This window comes from Astyanax mexicanus, chromosome 16 (assembly GCF_023375975.1).
Source record: "Astyanax mexicanus isolate ESR-SI-001 chromosome 16, AstMex3_surface, whole genome shotgun sequence".
Classification (NCBI taxonomy): Eukaryota; Metazoa; Chordata; class Actinopteri; order Characiformes; family Acestrorhamphidae; genus Astyanax; species Astyanax mexicanus.
This window is the reverse complement of record NC_064423.1, coordinates 19,269,779-19,290,184: the sequence shown is the minus strand read 5'-3', so window position 1 is coordinate 19,290,184 and position 20,406 is coordinate 19,269,779. Positions and strand designations below refer to the sequence as shown.

At 36.0% G+C, this 20,406-nt stretch overlaps 1 protein-coding gene across 1 annotated transcript; it reads left to right on the top strand.

Moving 5' to 3' along the window:
• The first annotated feature begins 742 nt into the window (after positions 1-742).
• Positions 743-19,515, top strand: gtpbp3 (GTP binding protein 3, mitochondrial). The gene is made up of 9 exons (XM_007240233.4): positions 743-1,009; positions 2,026-2,285; positions 6,211-6,297; positions 6,625-6,827; positions 10,205-10,277; positions 12,430-12,573; positions 16,276-16,441; positions 17,942-18,244; positions 19,176-19,515. The coding sequence occupies exons 1-9, from the start codon at positions 960-962 to the stop codon at positions 19,405-19,407; spliced, it is 1,518 nt and encodes a 505-aa protein (XP_007240295.2). The 5' UTR covers positions 743-959; the 3' UTR covers positions 19,408-19,515.
• Positions 19,516-20,406: the final 891 nt, after the last annotated feature.

Here is a 20,406-nt window from a genome sequence, read left to right as displayed (position 1 = left end):
AGTGCAATTGTATTCACTCTTGGGCCACTCGTTCTAGATTCCAGGAGATTTTATCTGACTTGCGGGCATCAGGGAGCCGTTATTGATATGCTGTAGATTCCCACAACTTCTGGGAGACTTGGGAAGTCTGCAGTATAATTGATTGATGGATGTGCTTATTGTGATGTGTCTGCGTTCCAAAGCAAACGGACACAGCATTCACTTCTTTAGCACAGTTAAACCTGAGAGGGCACTACAGGCAGAAATTATCAGTGTTTTTTTAAAAAGTGTTAAAATGTTTTTTAAAGGTTAGAAAATGTTTATAAACATCTTAAGCCGGAGTGGTATATGTTTAGTTACTTCAGGAACACATTTAGCTATTAATAGCAAAATATGGTTTAGAGTTTAGTGGCTCTGTAAAGAGTAAATAGATGTTAGCAGATGTGAGAAATTGGTGGTTTCAAGTCTAAGCATTGTGTTCTTGTGTTAATAGATTATACTTATATGATTAAGTCAAGTTTATTTAAAGTTATAAATACTGTTCAAATAATTTAAATGGATATGTTTTTTTTCGTATTAAAACAGCGTTGTTTTGTTGGCCTCAAACAAACGGACCTTTACACACGCTACATTTGCGGCGTCAACACGGAGACATTACGCGAGCGCACAGGGGGCGTGGCTTGGTTTGATTGACAGGGTTCGGACCAATTGAGTCACGTCTAGATTTACGGAGCAGATGAAATGAACCAATCATATTCACGAACACCCAACAACAACAAACCGAGCACGCTTTAAACAGAGCGCACAGAATCACATGTGAGAGCGGCCGGAGAGAGAGAGAGGTCGACATGGAGCTAAGAAAAAGAGAAATTACTCACAGAACCTGAGAAATGTTAATCTGCGCTGTGGAAAGAGCTCAGCTCTCTCACACTGTACCTGCTGATTTAGGGCCGCAGGAGTAATAAAGCTAAAGTTTCATCATGAGTTTATCCCGCTGCTGGAGAAGAGCTCTGCGGATGACCGCAGTAAGGTGTGTACTAGGATAGGTTACTGGTGCTGAGATCACAGACACCATTTCTGTATATTGATGGCTAATAAAACATTTAATCAGGTAAATTCAAGGAGCAGCGTGTTCATGTTTATTTTCCATATTGTGGGCGCATGCCTATAAATACAGCTCTAGGAAAAATTAAGAGATCACTTCAGTTTCTAAATCAGGTTCTCTGATTTTGCTATTTATAGGTATATGATTGAGTAAAATGAACATTGTGGTTTTATTTTATAAACTGCGGACATTTTTCCCAAATTCCAAATAAAAATAGATAGATGCTAGATGATTTGGAGCATTTATTTGCAGAAAATGAGAAATGAAATAACAAAAAAGATGCAGAGGTTTTAGACCTCAAATAATGTGAAGAAAACAAGTTCATATTCATAAAGTTTTAAGAGTAGAGAAATCAATATTTGGTGGAATAATCACAGTTTTCATGCATCCTGGCATGTTCTCCTTTACCAGTCTTACGCACTACTTTTGGATAACATGGTGCCACTACCGGTGCAAAAAATCCAGCAGTTTAACTTGGTTTGATGTCTTGTTTATATCCCAGAGGTTTTCAGTTTGGTAAAATCAAGGAAAAACATTATCATTAAATGGTACCTTAATTTTTTCCAGAGCTGTATGTTAGGTTTAAAAATCCTGATGTAGCATGAATGACACAACAATTAAATAGCTCATATTTTAATATTTGGTTCTAGAAATCAGACCAGAACTAGTTATATAGAATACAAAACATCAAATGAAAGCGTTTGAATTGTTAAAATTGTTGAAAACAAACTAACCCAGCACCATATATTCTGTAAATGAGATAAGATGAACTAAAGCACCTATTCACACACTGTCCTGTCACTTAGGGAATTTATCCTTTAAAATTACAGACAAAGTGCTGTATGGAAATTTACACAGTTTTTTAATGTTCACCATGGGCTCTTTTGGGTTAGGAGTGAATGAATAATGACAGGTTGTGTGTGTAACATTCTTCTCTGCAGGCTGCGGGTGCGTGTAAGATGTGATTCTTCAGTCAGCAGTGCCGCTGGACCCGTGGACACTATCTACGCTCTCTCCTCTGGGCAGGGCCGGTGTGGAGTGGCCGTGGTCCGGGTCAGCGGACCGGCTGCAGGCGGGGCTCTCCGCAGTGTGGCCGGTCTGAGCCGCGCTCTACCCGCCCCCCGAACCGCCCTCCTGCGCAGCATCCTTAACCCACAGACCAATGAGGTGCTGGACCGAGGCCTGGTGCTGTGGTTTCCAGGTTCGTTTACAGCTCAGCGGGGTCAATATTAAGGGTGTTCTGTATCGAATGCAATAATATCGGTAAAGTTTTATGTCGCAAAATACCCTGAAGTATCGTCATATTATTTTAGGGCAATATGGACCATCAGGGCACATTTTCTAACAGTTTGAAAGGAAAAGGAACATTTACACGGTTCTTATTTTCCAATAAATATCTAATAGAGACAGATTATATACAGCTCTGGAAAAAAAATTAGAGACCACTTAAAAATAATAAGTTTCCTTGATTTTACAAAATTGTAAACCTCTGGAATATATTCGAGGAAGATGGATGATCACAAGCAATCAAACCAAGCTGAACTGCTTGAATTTTTGCACCAGCAGTGGCAAAACGTTACCCAAAAGCAGTGTGTAAGACTGGTGGAGAAGAACATGCCAAGATGCATGAAAACTGTGATTAAAAACCAGTGTAATTCTACCAAATATTGATTTCCAAACTCTACAGAAATTAATATTTAGGTGTTAGCTACATTACAACAAATATTAAAAGTAGCCATTGCTACAATATTAACATTTAAATAATTTAATACCTAGAAATATGTTTGCTATCATCCTGTTACTGTTTCTTTTGAGGTGTGTTTGCTGTCAAACATATATCAAAAAAGGATTATAATTATATATTATATATTATATTATATGTCTATTACAGTTACATTTCTAATACATATGAGAATTTGCCCAATAGAGAAAAATCTCCATCTTTATGATCTTTTGCGAACTTTTATATACAGCGAATAGCAGTTTGGTGTAGTATTTCTTTAACTTGTTATTGATTTAACATAAAATTAACTTTAACCTTAAAATATACATTAATAGTGGAACACTTAGTTTAAAAAGTGAAAATATTGCTATATTCTTCAAAATATTCTTCAAAAACTTTACAGAAAAATATATATTTTAAAATATTTAAGTATAAGTTAATTTGGAGCGTTTGTTTTAAAACAAACATAGAGATATATGTTTTTTTTGTTTTTTTTGCATGCATGACAGCAAGGACATATCAAATCCTATATATGTACATATTCTCTTAATGCATTAAATTGTCTTATTGTTATTGAGTGTATGGTGGTTTGCGCTTGTATTATTAATAGTATTACTTATCTTGATCAATCTTTAACACTTAATTCACAATCTGTCTGAGGTGTGAAGAAGATTGAGGTGTGAAAAAGTTGTTACACCTTTTTTTTTACACGGTTCTTATTTTCCAATAAATATCTAATAGAGACAGATTATATACAGCTCTGGAAAAAAAATAAGAGACCACTTAAAAATAATAAGTTTCCTTGATTTTACCAAATTGTAAACCTCTGGAATATATTCGAGGAAGATGGATGATCACAAGCAATCAAACCAAGCTGAACTGCTTGAATTTTTGCACCAGCAGTGGCAAAACGTTACCCAAAAGCAGTGTGTAAGACTGGTGGAGAAGAACATGCCAAGATGCATGAAAACTGTGATTAAAACCAGTGTAATTCTACCAAATATTGATTTCCAAACTCTACAGAAATTAATATTTAGGTGTTAGCTACATTACAACAAATATTAAAAGTAGCCATTGCTACAATATTAACATTTAAATAATTTAATACCTAGAAATATGTTTGCTATCATCCTGTTACTGTTTCTTTTGAGGTGTGTTTGCTGTCAAAACATATATCAAAAAAGGATTATAATTATATATTATATATTATATTATATGCCTATTACAGTTACATTTCTAATACATACAGTTGTGGTCAAAAGTTTACATACACTTGTAAAAAAACATAATGTTATGGCTGTCTTGAGTTTTCAATAAGTTCTACAACTCTTATTTTTCTGTGATAGAGTGATCGGAACACATACATGTTTGTCACAAAAAACAGTCATAAAATTTGGTTCTTTCATAAATTTATTATGGGTCTGCTGAAAATGTCACCAAATGTGCTGGGTCAAAAATATACATACAGCAACAAAATTTGTCAATTTTGGTGATGTAGCGAGTTGTGTCAATCAAATTAGCTTCATGTCATGGCCTCTTCACTTCTTGTAAGTGATTCTGATTGACTACAGCTGTTGACTTCTCATGAGCCCATTTAAATAGGGCTCATTTGACCCAGTGATTAGACTCAGCTACAAAAGCTACAATGGGAAAGTCAAAGGAACTCAGTGTGGATCTGAAAAAGCGAATTATTGACTTGAACAAGTCAGGGAAGTCACTTGGAGCCATTTCAAAGCAGCTACAGGTCCCAAGAGCAACTGTGCAGACAATTATACGCAAGTATAAAGTGCATGGAACAGTTGTGTCACTGCCACGATCAGGAAGAAAACGCAAGCTATCACATGCTGCCGAGAGGAGATTGGTCAGGATGGTCAAGAGTCAACCAAGAATCACCAAGAAGCAGGTCTGCAAGGATTTGGAAGCTGATGGAACACAGGTGTCAGTCTCCACAGTCAAGCGTGTTTTACATCGCCATGGACTGAGAGGCTGCCGTGCAAGAAAGAAGCCCTTGCTCCAGAAAAGGCACCTTAAGACTCGGCTGAAGTTTGCTGCTGATCACATGGACAAAGATAAAACCTTCTGGAGGAAAGTTCTCTGGTCAGACGAAACAAAAATTGAGCTGTTTGGCCACAACACCCAGCAATATGTTTGGAGGAGAAAAGGTGAGGCCTTTAATCCCAGGAACACCATGCCTACTGTCAAGCATGGTGGTGGTAGTATTATGCTCTGGGGATGTTTTGCTGCCAGTGGAACTGGTTCTTTGCAGAAAGTAAATGGGATAATGAAGAAGGAGGATTACCTCCAAATTCTGCAGGAAAACTTAAAACCATCAGCCCGAAGGTTGGGTCTTGGGCGCAGTTGGGTGTTCCAACAAGACAATGACCCAAAACACACATCAAAAGTGGTAAAGGAATGGCTAAACCAGGCTAGAATTAAGGTTTTAGAATGGCCTTCCCAAAGTCCTGACTTAAACCCCATTGAGAACATGTGGACAGTGCTAAAGAAACGGGTTCATGCAAGAAAACCATCACATTTAGCTGAACTGCACCAATTCTGTCAAGAAGAGTGGTCAAACATTCGACCTGAAGCTTGCCAGGAGCTTGTGGATGGCTACCAAAAGCGCCTAGTTGCCGTGAAAATGGCCAAGGGACATGTAACCAAATACTAATGTTGCTGTATGTATATTTTTGACTCAGCAGATTTGGTGACATTTTCAGCAGACCCATAATAAATTTATGAAAGAACCAAATTTTATGACAAACATGTATGTGTTCCGATCACTCTATCACAGAAAAATAAGAGTTGTAGAACTTATTGAAAACTCAAGACAGCCATAACATTATGTTTTTTTACAAGTGTATGTAAACTTTTGACCACAACTGTATGACAATTTGGCCAATAGAGAAAAATCTCCATCTTTATGATCTTTTGCGAACTTTTATATACAGCGAATAACAGTTTGGTGTAGTATTTCTTTAACTTGTTATTGATTTAACATAAAATTAACTTTAACCTTAAAATATACATTAATAGTGGAACACTTAGTTTAAAAAGTGAAAATATTGCTATATTCTTCAAAATATTCTTCAAAAACTTTACAGAAAAATATATATTTTAAAATATTTAAGTATAAGTTAATTTGGAGCGTTTGTTTTAAAACAAACATAGAGATATATGTTTTTTTGTTTTTTTGCATGCATGACAGCAAGGACATATCAAATCCTATATATGTACATATTCTCTTAATGCATTAAATTGTCTTATTGTTATTGAGTGTATGGTGGTTTGCGCTTGTATTATTTATAGTATTATTTGTCTTGATCAGTCTTTAACACTTAATTCACAATCTGTCTGAGGTGTGAAGAAGATTGAGGTGTGAAAAAGTTGTTACACCTTTTTTCAGGCCCTCACAGCTTCACTGGAGAGGACATCGCTGAGTTTCATATACATGGTGGTCCTGCTGTCATTAATGGTGTCTTGCAAGCTCTTGGTAAGTTTTCAGTTGACACTATATGTCAGTATATGGCATGTTTTAAAATATAGCATGATTTTTTAAAATACATTTTTATATGGAGGATGAACGGGTGTGTAGTTCTGAGTAGGCTGAGTGAGTAGGCTGATGGAATATTCTCTAACCACTAGGTGGCACTGAGATTTTTTTTTCAAGCTTTATTTGAGAGAATAGTCCTGAGTCTGCAGATCTAACATGGTGTTCTTTTTAAAGGGACCTTTCTGTGGGTCCCAAATCAAGTTCTTTACTCCAGAGCTTTGCAAAGTGAAAATGATTGATTTTAACTTTATATTATCAATGTCTTAGGAAGTCTACCCGGGTTGCGGCCTGCAGAGGCGGGCGAGTTCACCCAACGAGCATTCCATGCTGGGAAGCTGGACCTGACTGAAGTAGAGGGTTTGGGGGACCTTATCCACGCTGAGACAGAAGCCCAGAGGAGGCAGGCACTAAGGCAGATGGCAGGAGATTTGGGTCAACTTTATAATGACTGGAGTCAGCGACTTAAGCGAGTATGTAAAAAAAAAAAAAATCTAAAATCCAACAAGATTTCAATTATTAACATTTATCCTGTATACGGTCATTAAAAGCATATTACAGAATAATATCTATTCCAACCATCCATATACTGATTTGCTGTGCATTAATTAAATTGGCGAGTCACATTCCATTTACCTAAAATGAATAAGAATCATTTTAAGATCAGAAATGTACACCCTTAATACAGTATCAATCAGAAGCATATATATTTTGTCCATAAAATGACTTTAAGAAATGTAAATTAAGTATTTATATTATATACAGCTCTGGAAAAAAAATTGAGACCACTTAAAAATGAGTTGAAAACGTCTGGAATATAATCAATAGGAAGATGGATGATCACAAGACATTAAACCAAGCTGATCTGCTTGATTTTTTGCACCAGGAGTGACATAAAGTTATCCAAAAGCAATGTGTAAGACTGTTGGAGGAGAACATGCCAAGATACATGAAAACTGTGATTAACAACCAGGGTTATTCCACCAAATATTAATTTCTGAACTCTTAAAACTTTATGAACATGAACATGTTTTCTTTGCATTATTTGAGGTCTGAAAGCTCTGAATCTTTTTTGTCATTTCAGGCATTTCTCAGTTTCTGCAAAAAAATGTTCTAAATTACAATATTTTTATTTGGAATTTGGGAGAAATGTTGTCCGTAGTTTATAGAATAAAAAACAATGTTCATTTTATTCAAACATATACCTATAAATAGCAAAATCGGAGAGATTAATTTTGAGTATGAAGTGGTCTCCTAATTTTTTCCAGAGCGGTATAGGCCAAGCATAGATCAGCATAGACCAAATGTACTCATTCCAGTGCTTTGCAGAAGGTGGAGCTGTCTCTCTAAAAAGGAATACTTGTTTTAAAGAGGACCCAGATTGAACTGTGATTATATTACATACTTTCATTTTTATTTAGGTGTTGTTTAAAATATGTTAAAAATATTGATATGCTGTCAAAAAATGAAGGGACGTTTTGTTTATATAATGTCCATGTACTTCCTGTTCTTGTCTGTATGTCAGTACTTGTCTCCTGACTGTTTGTGTCTGAATGGTAGGTGCCATATGCAGAACTCTTCGGTAGGTGAGGAGCAGAGGTCAGGATACGGGAAATCCTGCCTTGGGTGTGTGCCAGAGTCTCCTAGTCTAGGCAGTGTCTTTAATGGCTGTGTAACTGAGTGATCTAGCACTGTACGTGCTGATGGAAGAGGTCGTCTTGTGTTATTCAACTGGAAGCCTGGTGTAATCATCACATCACTGGCTGTAATTTAGTTGAAGGGGGATTTTTCAGTGGCTCTTAACTGAAACAGTCATAAACAACAAAAATAGCTGGAAATCAAATCAAGAGCTTAGTTTGATTATGAAAGATTTTTAGGAACATTTAGCACTCTGGAGTGATGGTGAACTGATTTACCGTTCAGCTACATCTCTGTAAATTTGATAATGTAAGAGTAATCATATGAAAATCTTTGCTGCATCCAAACAAGCCTAATATATTTTGTAAACCTCTTATAATAAAATAGGTGCTGGTAAAGCCAATCTTCCATAAAAATATAGATGATTTTTATCCTTTAACTGTATGATTTTTGCCTTTTATGTGAGTTAATACAGTATAATATAAATGCCATTGTATGTTGTTGGATCCATGTAAGTCCTATGAAGTAACATGATAAGCTTAGATTTTTACACTCACTTCCCAAGCCAAAGAAGACGTGTTCCACTGAAGGAAATACTGATTAAATTCTTCCAAGCTGTTTGCACTTGGGAGTCACCCATGAAATTATGGGTGGGATACTGATTTAATTTTGATATCTTAATACCTTAATGTGAAACACATTCTACTGTTATTTTAAAGATGAGACACGTAGTTAATAGTGACTTTACTAAAATGAAAATCGGTTAGAGATAATTATATAATACAGTGTGAATTGTCAGTTTAATCAGTTAATAAAACTTTAATCCTATCTATAGTATATGTCTGAAAATGAAGGTGTTTATATTCTGCTAAATGAGAAAATGTGAAATGGTGTTTTTGTATCATTTTCTTACTGTATTGTTCGCACTATAGACATTTATTTATAGTGCACCTTATAGTGCAGAAAAATGCGTTACTTTTCTTTCTTACTACACAACAACCATGTAATTCACTTAGATTGTGAAGCCTCTGGCCAGTGCCCAGGCAAGATGTAGTTTTTTTTTTTCAGTGGATTCACCTTAAACCTTCCTTTTTTGTGATTTATTTGTTTAGTTCTCATCTAAACTTCCACATTTTCCCTGATCTTCAATACCCATTTTTAATAACAGTCTGCATTGTATAAATCACATGATGAACATGCTTGTTTGTCTTTTTATAGCCTCCCCTACCTTGTAAGCATTGATTACTGCTGTTTTCAGATCTTTATATAGTTACTGTTGTTACACCTGTTTAATTAGTGCAACTACATGATTTGAAGAGTCTGAGATATTAGAAATAAAAATCGATTTGTTTGACATCCTGTTCTAGTACTTGCAGTTGGTGAAATGTTTCAGACCTGATTTGCTAATCAAGTCTAAATCCTGACACAAAATATATTGCTTAAGTACTTCAAACACATTGGTGACATATAATTACATTAGATTACATTTGTAACTTTTTTTTGTTATGGAAGTTGATTTTAGGTTTTAGGAGCTAAATGGTTCTAAATGGCATTTTTATAGCAGTATTGTGCTTGGATACATTTCTGGTTAAGAACACCCAGGTTGAGCACAACAGTCTATGTGTGGGCATGTGAAAAAGTGGATTTTAGCGGAAGGACACCTTTAATATAGCTAATATTGGCACATTTATAGTTTTCAAATTAGAGGGCAAGATCACCTTTAAAAATGATTTGATTGACAGCCTGTAACAGAAGTTAACAGACACTCTGTACAAAGTTTACATTTTTTTATGTCTGTTTTTTTGGAGTCTGATGTTGGTGTGAAATGAATCATAGCATAGGATTTTTGTGTGTTTCCTGCTCTTTCCCTGGAGAAGAGTAAAAAAGAAATCTCTCATTTGGAAAAGGTCCAGGAATTCAGCGGAAACTTATCAAGTCCAGGTTTTCTTGCTGAACTAAGAGCATATAAGTTTTCTCTTCTGTCATGATGATTAGGACTTGGAAAGGCATCTCAGCACCTGTGGCAAAAAAATGTGGAACATTTATTTATTTACAATGATTTATTCTTATATTAAATTTTCTTATAATGAGTAAATGTCTTATTAAACATCATCTTTATGAATTAGTGGAGAAATAATGTTATGTTAATGATCTGTTATTTAGTTTAAAAGAAATGAATCTGTAATAAGCCTTGCTTTTTGTTTAATTGCAGTGTTTGGCGCATGTGGAAGCCTTCATTGACTTCAGTGAGGGTGATCTCATAGAGGATGGAGTCTTAAATCAAGGTACGTCTCCACCTCTGGAAAAATTAAAAACAGCTGGGGTATTTTTCCCCTTTAGTGCATTGTAGGGACGTCCTGTTTGCGGCAGGATGAACACGCCATGGTGACTGAAAGGAGAAGTTATCGAAGTCAAAAGTAAATTTGGAGAAGTTGCCAAAGGGACATGAAGCAGTACTGATTAAGTGTTTTCAGCCCTTTTATTCCTCAGAACTGTGTTACCTTTGTGTTTCCCACAACAATCATAGATGCATTAAAGGTTTCAGACTTCCAATGCTATTAGTGAGTAATAATATCTCAGTTGTTTTGAATTGTTTTCCATGCAGTCACTGAATAATAACCTGTAGGATGTGGAAATACAAAGGAACTCGAGCATTTAATGCATCTCTTATCATTTCCCCCTGCAGCTGTATTAATGTGGTGAGCATTGTAGTCATAGTTTGATGTATTACTCGAGAGATTTTACGTATTTAGTTGTGCGTCAAGGAACAAGGAACAAGCCACAGATCATCTCTTCCTCTGAGTGACACATGCTCAGAGGTAGTGCCCGGTTAGAGGTTGCACGTGCAAGGGGAAATTGGCGCTCGTCTTTATGACCAAGATGGTAGAGCTTTGAACTGGATGTGAGTTTTGTCATTGTTCCTGAGGAAAACTGTTTACCTCATTGTTGTTGAGTGACAATTCTATCCACACGCACACCAAGTTACTCACAGTAGTTAAAAAGGCAGTTGAGATAATAAAAAAAAATAAAAAATTCTCTTCATACAGTGCAGTGTTTTTTTTTTTTTTTTTGAGGGCTTGTAATATTCTATCTTCTTTTTGATTATATTTCAGAGGTTTTTAATATGGTAAAATCAAAGAAACACATCATTTTTAACTGGTCTCATATTGTTTCCAGAGCTGTATGTTTAAATATAGAACAAATTAGGCAAAAAGATGAGGCAGAGAGGAGGGCTTCTATGCTACAGGGTCGTGTAAAAAGACACAGAAACTTTAACTTGTCAGCAACTATCAGCAAGTTATCCAGCTTGGAAAAACAATTAGCATTTTAGCTAATTGTGTCTGTTAGCATTGTATATTTTAACCTAGCTGAGCCTGGCTGTGTTCATCATGGCTACACTGCTGTAGTCCAGGCCAGGCCAGGCCAGACCAGCTACTGTGTCTTTAAGCATTGCGGCTCTACTTCATTGGTGAGCACAGAGGCCAAACCGCTTTAGCTCAGTCAATGTTGGCTGTTGTGTTTGTTAGCATCGTGACTTTAACCCAACTGAGCCCAGCTGTTAGTCCTGTGGCTAAACTGCTTCAGCCCTGTCTGTTAGTGTCTTAGCTCTAAACCTGGCTGTTAACTTCATTGCTCTAAACTGACTCTTAGCACTGTGGCTAAAAAGCTCCAGCACAGCCAAAGTCAGTTTTCTATTAGCATTCCTTTTGGTTTCAGACAAAAAATGTTTATTTTGGTGCATTGTACTGTAGTTCTTTTATTTATTTTTTTATATTACTGTGCAATGTGGTAGAAATTCCTAAAGTATCACCATAAATATTTTTTCATGAAATTATTTTCATATTAATGGGTTTACTTTGCCTTTTCACAGATTAGCACAGGTTATGTCCTAGTCGATTAGTCTATGCAAAGCCTAATTTTTTTTTGCACAGTTTGCTTTTTTCTGATACCTTTCATGATTTTTTTTATTAGTTCCTCTAAATAAAAGCTGTGATTTTCAGATGTTAAAGCTTATAACCAAAAGAAAAAAAAGCACCAAACTGATTAGCTTTTACTGATGTTCCCCTTTTAACTAAATGTAAACATGCTTGTCCAGAACTACTCTGATCTAATCTGTTGATCATACCACATGATTTTGTATTGTAATAAATCGTGAATCTTTTGTATGCACACCAAAATTGTATTTAAAATGGATCAGTAGCTTGGGCAGAATCTTGTTTTATTTCTGTGGATTTAGCCATAAAATCATAAAAAATTAAAGCTAAATCAAAGGGTTCTTAAAGTGTTGCCATTAAAGAAAAACCTTTAGTTACCTAAATAATTATTTTTGTAAAAGAAATCTGCATGTAAAGAAACTTCACTTTGTGTAAACACACTTTAATTGAGTCTATTTCTCTGACTCAGGTCTCTCTTTATCTTTCTTTTTTGTCTGTGCAGTGGACTTGGATGTGCCTCAGCTGCAGATGGAAATAGAGAACCATCTGTGTGATGAGAGGAGAGGAGAACGACTCCGCAGTGGAGTGCAGGTGGTGATTGCAGGATCCACCAATGTAGGAAAGAGCAGCCTTTTCAACATACTGTGTAAGAACTTCAGTATTGCTTTAATTCTGCACTTTTGTTTCTGTTTGGATGAAAATGCATGAGATTCAGTTTCAATGTGAGCAGTGTTGCTCTGTAACTGTAATGATTACTTTGCCATTCTCTGGAATTGGCATTCTGTTGTCTTTATTAGTTATAAAGTGGTAAGGCTAAGATAAATGAGCTTCCTCTGTTTGCAAAATTGTTTCCTCATATGTTGGGCCAATGATTCACAGTCTCAAGGTGAAATCCTGCAATTGTTTTATTGCTTGGCTGTGTTTATCATTGTCAGTCAATTGTTCCCTTTTCAGCACTTTATAGTAAATATTCGTTTGGAACAGTCTAAATGTCTAACCTGTAGTTTCCCAGTCAACCCAGCCTCCCACTGACTCAGTTACCTTAAAAAAAAGAGCACAGTCTTCTTAAAAAAGAAAAAAACAAAAAAAAATCAACTGGTAAACCTAATCAATAAAATCTAGTATCTGTTCATTCAGGCAACACTTTTCCTTGTTTTGTTGTTACTTAAAGATTGAATAATTCAGACTTCATACTGCCAATCAAGAAGAACAGTGATTAAAAAAAAAAAAATCAAAATCATTTGATAAAAAAAAGAAATATTATTTCCTTACTCCAGACTAAGGGTAATAAATAATTATTACTGTAGCCAATCTCCCAGTACAAAGACCCAACACTAAGCAGGGACTTTTGTTAATTAAACATTGAAATAATGTATAAATTGGGTACTAGGGTACGTACTGCTAATGGATAAAGATTATGATCTAAAATCAGACACACAACATTGGATTTTAAATAGTAGGGGAGAGCAAATGACAAACTGATGTAGGGTAAAATATAACATTGATATAAACCTTTGTAAGTAGAACATGATTTTGCTTATTATGATATTTAAAAATGTGTTATGCAGTATGTGATGCTTTGTGCAATACATTCTGAAGACCTTTTTTATCATATGTGTTTGGATCGCTGCATTGTGGGTACACATCACAAAACTCACTGCAATAATAAATTAATAATACATTGTTAAGTTCATCCAAATACCGGTACTTCAAAAAATAATAGGCAGTTATTGGAAACTTATTTAAAACCAACATAGTTGGAAAAAATTGATTTTTTTAATCTGTTAATACTTTCCTCACTGTGTGTGTTCTTATATTTTCTTTTTCAAAACATACTACCCCAAGGTAAAATTAACAGAGATATTGTTTTGAGGTTGTATCGCCCATCATTACTTAATAAATGTCAGACTTCTTTGCAATTATTAAAAATGATCCTATTTGTCTAGTTATAGGGAGGTTTCTAATGTTTGCACATATCTTTATAAACTCTTGGTGCTTGAAACATCTGGATCAGAGGTTAATTTATTTTTTGTATTAAATAATATCTTTATCAAATGATGTAACCAAAAAATGCTGTGGGTACAAATAAGTAAACATGCAAAATACAAAAAATAAAGAATGTGAACATATTGCGGGTTTATCTAGAGTACCTCTAGATAACAACTGAGCTCTCATCACCTATGAGCAGTAATGACAGTAGCAGAGAGCACAGGGGGGGATGTGTGGATATCGTTGGGTTTCCTGCCCTGAGTGACCCGCATTCATCAGTCCTCTGATTTATTCCTGTTATTGTTTCAAATCCAGCTCAGACTTGTTGAGCTTAGTTTTTTTTTTTTTCGTTTGCTACTAGAACATACTGTTCAAACTCTGCTGTTACGGGCCTCAGTAGGACTGCACAACTTCTTCATTGACAGTAAGGAAGTGTATGTTGCTTCCAAACTTTTCAGCTGAGAGTTTTGAAGTAGAAAGGTCATGAAATGTGTTTTCAGATATGAGAGCGAGACATGAGCAGACATGTATGAAGTGCTAGAGACCCAGACTAGAGTACAAGTACAAAAAACTTAAGTGGAAGTAATAAAGTATTCAACATATTTGTACTTGAGTATTGCAAGTTGTTTATTCTAAAATGTAAAAGTGCTGTGTTATGTCAACTTTTAGAACACCCCTATTTTTTAGTAGTCCAGTAGCAGTCCTTCACCTGTGAGACCTCTAGTTCTTCTTTTCACAGCTGAAACTGAGACTTAGTCCAATGTTAAGCTAAGATGAAGTCGTTGCCATGTGGGTCAGCCAGACCTGTTCCTTTACCAGCTTTCTCTAGTTTCCAAGAGGGAATGTGTATAAAACATCACCCACCGCTCTCTGGATTTATTAGTAATTTCTATAAAGAAAAGACTGCAGTGACAGGTGATGAAGCTAACGGCAGCACAACGCACACCAGCACTAAATCCAAATAATACCTGCTCTGTGGTGTTCCTGTTTAAAGCAAGGTTAATTATCGTTAACAAAAACGAATGGAATAGCGAAAACTAAAAGTGAAAAAACATTTTCAATTACTAAAACTAATAGAAACGATAATTACTAACTGGAACTGAATTTAAAGTAAAAAAAACTAACAAAATTAACTGAAATAACAGATAGAATACCCTTCACTTTAATGTTCAAGCTCTGTTTCCACTCAAGCAGTTTTACAGCAGGTGGTGTTGTGCAAAAATCTTGCTTGCGAAGGGGAGTCGGATTTTGCGAGGAGTTGGATTTCAGCACAACAGCGGCAGCGCACGTTACCTCGCGGCCTGTGAACTTACTTCTTGTTTACAGTGCTTGCGCTAGCCGACAGAAAACACTGAAAAAAGCTGCATAACAATTTGTGTCAGATTAAAGTATAAGTGCGAGGGAGATAAAAGCATGTGTACTGTAGTGAAACAGGAGATACAGTATGTGGAATAGCTATAAGCCCATTTAAGAAGCAGCATAAGAGCGCTAACTGTGAGTAGTTTTACCTGAGAGTAGCTCATACACCAGAACACCTCAAGCGGGAGGATGAACTGATAAATCTCTCTCTCTCTCTCTCTCTCTCTCTCTCTCTCTCTCTCACACACGTACACACACATTCTATTACTCACACACACCCTAAAACTTTCTGATGTTATATATGTGAGGTGTAGTTAGTTCTGCACTGATGGTAAAAAAATTTGTATCTGTATCTACTGCCGGGATGTCTATTTCCTACTTTAAGTTGATAATTTTCGAGTGGAATGAGTGGAACCGGTAGAGTTTATTGAGTTTCTGATTGTGTTTATGTGTTTCTCTGATTGCGCTCTCTGATGTGATGTGTGTTTCATGTTCATGTGTGTTCTATTGACTATTTTAAGCAGCAGTGTTGCATATATTTTGCACTTATTTTGCTGCTTGCTTAGTTGGTTGGTTGTTAACAGTAACTGAATATATAATTTAATGGATTATTTTGTTAAGTTTTATTACATAACACCATTTGAATCATGAAACCTTACAAATAACCCAAAGTATAAAAAAACTAAAACTAATACTAATAAAAATGAAAAACTAATAAAAAAACTAGCAAACCCACTCTAAAAACTAATTAAAACTGACTGAATTGGAGGAGAAAAACGAAAACGAAATCAAAGTAAACTATAATGAAATTATTATTACCTTGATTCGAAGATCATGGTGAAATATTAATAATAGTATACAGAGAGACTAGGAGAAAGAATGAACTCTTTATAGATCTACAAAGTGAATGTATAATGGTTGTAGAAACAAGGGTGTTATGGTCAAAATGTTATGTTATGCTAAATCAATGTACATTTGACCTTTTTGTTTTCCATCACAGGCCAGCGGCCGGCTGCTATCGTATCCCCCATAGCAGGAACAACCAGAGACATTGTGGAGACTTCTCTGGACATCGGGGGCTTTCCCGTCCTGTTGAGCGACACGGCGGGCCTGCGGGACACTGGCGACTGCGTGGAGAAAGAGGGCGTCCGCCGCGCTCGACACATGTAGGCGTCACTGGTAGAGAAACAGAGGAAAAAAATAAACAACACTATTTTAATTTAAACACTGGCCCGCTGTTGACGTGGTTCATGTTAAAGAAACCGTGCAGAAGGAAACACGCTCTTCACAGTTTCCGTTAAAACGGCATGAAGCCAGAGGAAGCAATCACTTCTTCTGTGTATTTTTGGTCATAAATTTAGCGTCAGGTACTTTTCCTGTGCACACACTTGTTTATTGAAAATGCACAAAGACGTAAACTCTGTCACAGTGAAAGGTTATGGAATATCTATATATAAGAGCTGCCCGTTACATAATGTTTCCCAAGGAATCAGAGTAAGAACAAACAAACAGACGTGTGAACTCTCACACCCAATGTTTTTTTTAGTAGCATTGTCTAAGAGCAGCCCTTATCTAGAGCTTGTGCCCACCAAAGCATTTTTCCTGCACTGTAGGGGCAAGAAACTGAACTGAGCTACTCAGGAAATGAGCCTCAATCTTGTGTTAGGAGGGGTTCTTTACTTGGTCATTACTTTGTGATTTGCTGCAGGAAGGGGGCTTAAAGAATAAGCATCCTCTGCACCCCACAAATCAATACTAGTCCTAAAAATAAAGATGCTAACAGGGTTTGTTAACAAATAACTACTACAATATTGAATCGTAATGTTTCTTTAAAAAATTAAAAGGATCAGGGAACAGGGATTAAGCCTAGCCCTAGACTATATTTTTCTTTTATTGGAAAAGTTTCATTCAAAATGCTGTGGAATCCAGTAAAAGTCCTTATCCCTGTCTGGGAATTTTTTTATTCTAACACATCTCAACTATATTCATATTCATATTCTTTACATTGAAAAGGGGTTCCTCTAGCACCTTTTTTTAAGAATACTATCAATCAGTATTTTTTATAGAACAATCACTTTTTTATATTCAAAGAACTATGCTTGTAACAGAGATCTGTGAGTCTAAGTAACATTTAAATAGGAAAATCTCTGTTACACAGTGCACTGTAAAATCCATTTTCTCTATTACAATTTTTTTTAATGGAGCCAAGGTGATTATTTTATGACACTTTTATTGCTCCAAGAACCCTATGTTTCACCTTAATTTTTATCTTTTATTTTGTATGGTTTACTTTTTGCCAATTTTTTCAAAAAACTACAGGAAGCCTAAACATTAAAGCCTTCTATCTAATTTTGTCTAGACCCACATCGTAAGATCAGTCAATACATTATCATGTGGGTTGTGAGGTGGGGCTTCCACAAAGTAGTGTATTGGTCCATAGTCAACACCTGTCAGTGTTGATAATGTAAAAGCTCATCTGTGATTGGTTAACTGTGCTCAGAAATGTTTGGAATTGTGCCATATTTTGCTTTTTTCAGGGAATTAAATATAAATTACATTTATATTTGTTCAGAAAATCAATAAGATGTGTTCTTAAAATAGGAGAGTTCTAACAGCGTAAGACTATATATATATATCTGATAATCCAGAAATACTTTTTTCCGTAGGGTGGAGCTGGCAGACGTGACGCTGGTGTTGGTGGACTCAACGCAGCTTCCTCAAGAACCTCCAATGGTGTCCGGGTTCCTGAGAGAATATCTGATGAACGTCCTGCCCAGTGGAAACAACTACAAACAACAACGTCTTCTTATCCTTAACAAAATTGACCTCCTTCCTAAAGAACACATAAGTGCTATCCAGAATGTTCTCACACAAACTTCTGATCTGGCTCCAGTCTGCATTTTGTCATGCCATTCCAGAGAAGGGCTGGAACGTTTCCTCACATTATTACAGGACCGACTAAAAACACTGTAAGTAGTATTGTGGTGTTTTGTCACTTTCCCTATATATTTTAAGTATAAAACTAAACAAATAAACTCAAGATAACACCTCACTAGTTATACAGGTGTTGACGTTCTCAAAGTGACGCATTAGGTTACACTTCCTGATCACTTTACGTACTGTTATTCCACGGCTTGTTTGTGTATAAAAATCTAATATAAACAGAATAATTCATGCTTAACCCTCAGAAACATTGTTTTTTTAGCTGTTGTTGCAAGGTTGGACAGGCTTTACAACTATTGGCAGTGTTGATCTTTTAAGCGCTGCGGGTTTGATACCTGTGCTGTCACCACTGAACCCTATACAAGTATAAATTACAAGAATGGCATATTACATTGCAATTTGTCCCAATGAACCATCCCATTCAGTTAAAAAATGTAATTGCACTATTTTACTATTAGGCATTTTATTTCTAGATTACAGTGTTACTGAGTTGGCCCGTACTGCTGTAGGTATAAAAAAGGTATCTTGAATTTATTACATTAGTACATAGAAATAAATCTGTAACCAATAATATCCTATATACCAATTTTGTTTGACTACAGTTTCTTATTACATTAAATGGGATTCAACTATAATGTTAGGTAGTTATGAAAGGCTCTGAACAACCAAATCCCTAAGAGTTAAAGGCATTAACACTGTGATCAGGAGATCGCTGGTTTGAATCCTGTTCATGTAGCTTGCCTTTGGCTGCCGGAGCCCTGAGAGAGCACAATTGGCCTTGCTCTCTCTAGGTGAGTGGATGGCGCTCTCTGATGTCACTCAGCACAAGGCGTCTGTGAGCTGATGTATTGGAACCGAGTCGCTGATTGAATTTTAGAGTGAAAGGGAAAAACAAGCTAAGCTATCACATAGCACATAGTTTTAATGACTAAATCTCACCTTTATTTCCTTCTCCAGGTGTGGAGACCCGCTGGCCGGCAGCCCAAGTCTAACTCAAACCCGCCACCGAGCTCATCTCCAGAACTGTGTGGAAGCCTTGAATCAGTATTATCAGTACAGAAATGTGGACCTGGCTCTGGCAGCAGAGGGACTGCGCTTAGGACTTAGCAGCTTGGGTAGGATTACAGGCAAGGTGGGGGCTGAGGAAATCTTGGATGTGATTTTCAGAGACTTTTGCATCGGCAAATAAAGATACTATGATTCATGACCATTACTATATTCTGATAAAGTTAATGCTTACAGATTTTTGTTTATATGTTGCAACAATTTTAATATAAATTGGAAATAGGAAAAACAACATCTTGTTGGTTTAATTTTTTCAACATAAAGAAAAGTTTGTGGTAACTTTTAAACATCAGGGTAGGTTTTCACACCTAAAGTAAAGTTCCTTTGTTTTGTCTTTGTCTTTTAGTTTGGTTTGGTTTTTTTCACATAGGAAAAAATTCAAATGCACTAAAATGCATCACTACAAACCACATGAGAATATTCTCTCCACTTATTGATCAGATGTGTCTGAAACAGAGTAAGAAGGTAAATACATGAAGACGGTCCTGTGTTCTGGACTAGTTAACATTTCTGTGTAGGTTAGCACAGAGCAATGGCACAGATAGCATTTGTTAATACTTGTAATAATTATCTGGCCAATACATCCGGGTAATTTACACTGTTACATGCCGAGTACATTTGATAGTTGGGTCATGTTGAGGTCAGATGATGAAGTTTCGCCACAAACATCAGCTCCAGTGTCGTCTGCTCCGGAGTTAATTTGGAACCAGACTAAGACCACCCCATCTCAAGGGTCTATGTTTGATTGTTTTGGTCTGTATCTGAATGGGATTCGAGTGTATTTACATCTGCACAAAAAATCATTCCATATGGGGGGAAAAAAATAAGCCAATTTAACCAAATGTAAAAAAAAAAACAGATAAAAAAAAGATTGTTTCAGCAATGCCATAGAATAACTACTTTTGGTTTTCGAATGTTAAAAAAAAAAGAATATAAAAGAGTGTGAGTATAAAGATTTTTACACTTCTAAGAGATCTCTTATACAAACATGGTCCTTCTGGAATCAAAAGAGCTTGTTCTGTGGCACCATACCCAACCCTTTGTAGCACCTTACTTTTAAAAGCGTTATTTATTGGAAACATAGATGGAAAGTATGTTATTAAAGACAGAATCATTTAAATAA

What these genes read in the sequence shown, in the direction of transcription:
- gtpbp3 (XM_007240233.4), top strand. Translation starts at nt 960, where the DNA reads ATGAGTTTATCCCGCTGCTGGAGAAGAGCTCTGCGGATGACCGCAGTA. An exon ending in CCTGGTGCTGTGGTTTCCAG is followed by an intron (nt 2,286 to 6,210) that starts GTTCGTTTACAG and finishes ACCTTTTTTCAG; the next exon opens with GCCCTCACAGCTTCACTGGA. An exon ending in GGAGTCAGCGACTTAAGCGA is followed by an intron (nt 6,828 to 10,204) that starts GTATGTAAAAAA and finishes GTTTAATTGCAG; the next exon opens with TGTTTGGCGCATGTGGAAGC.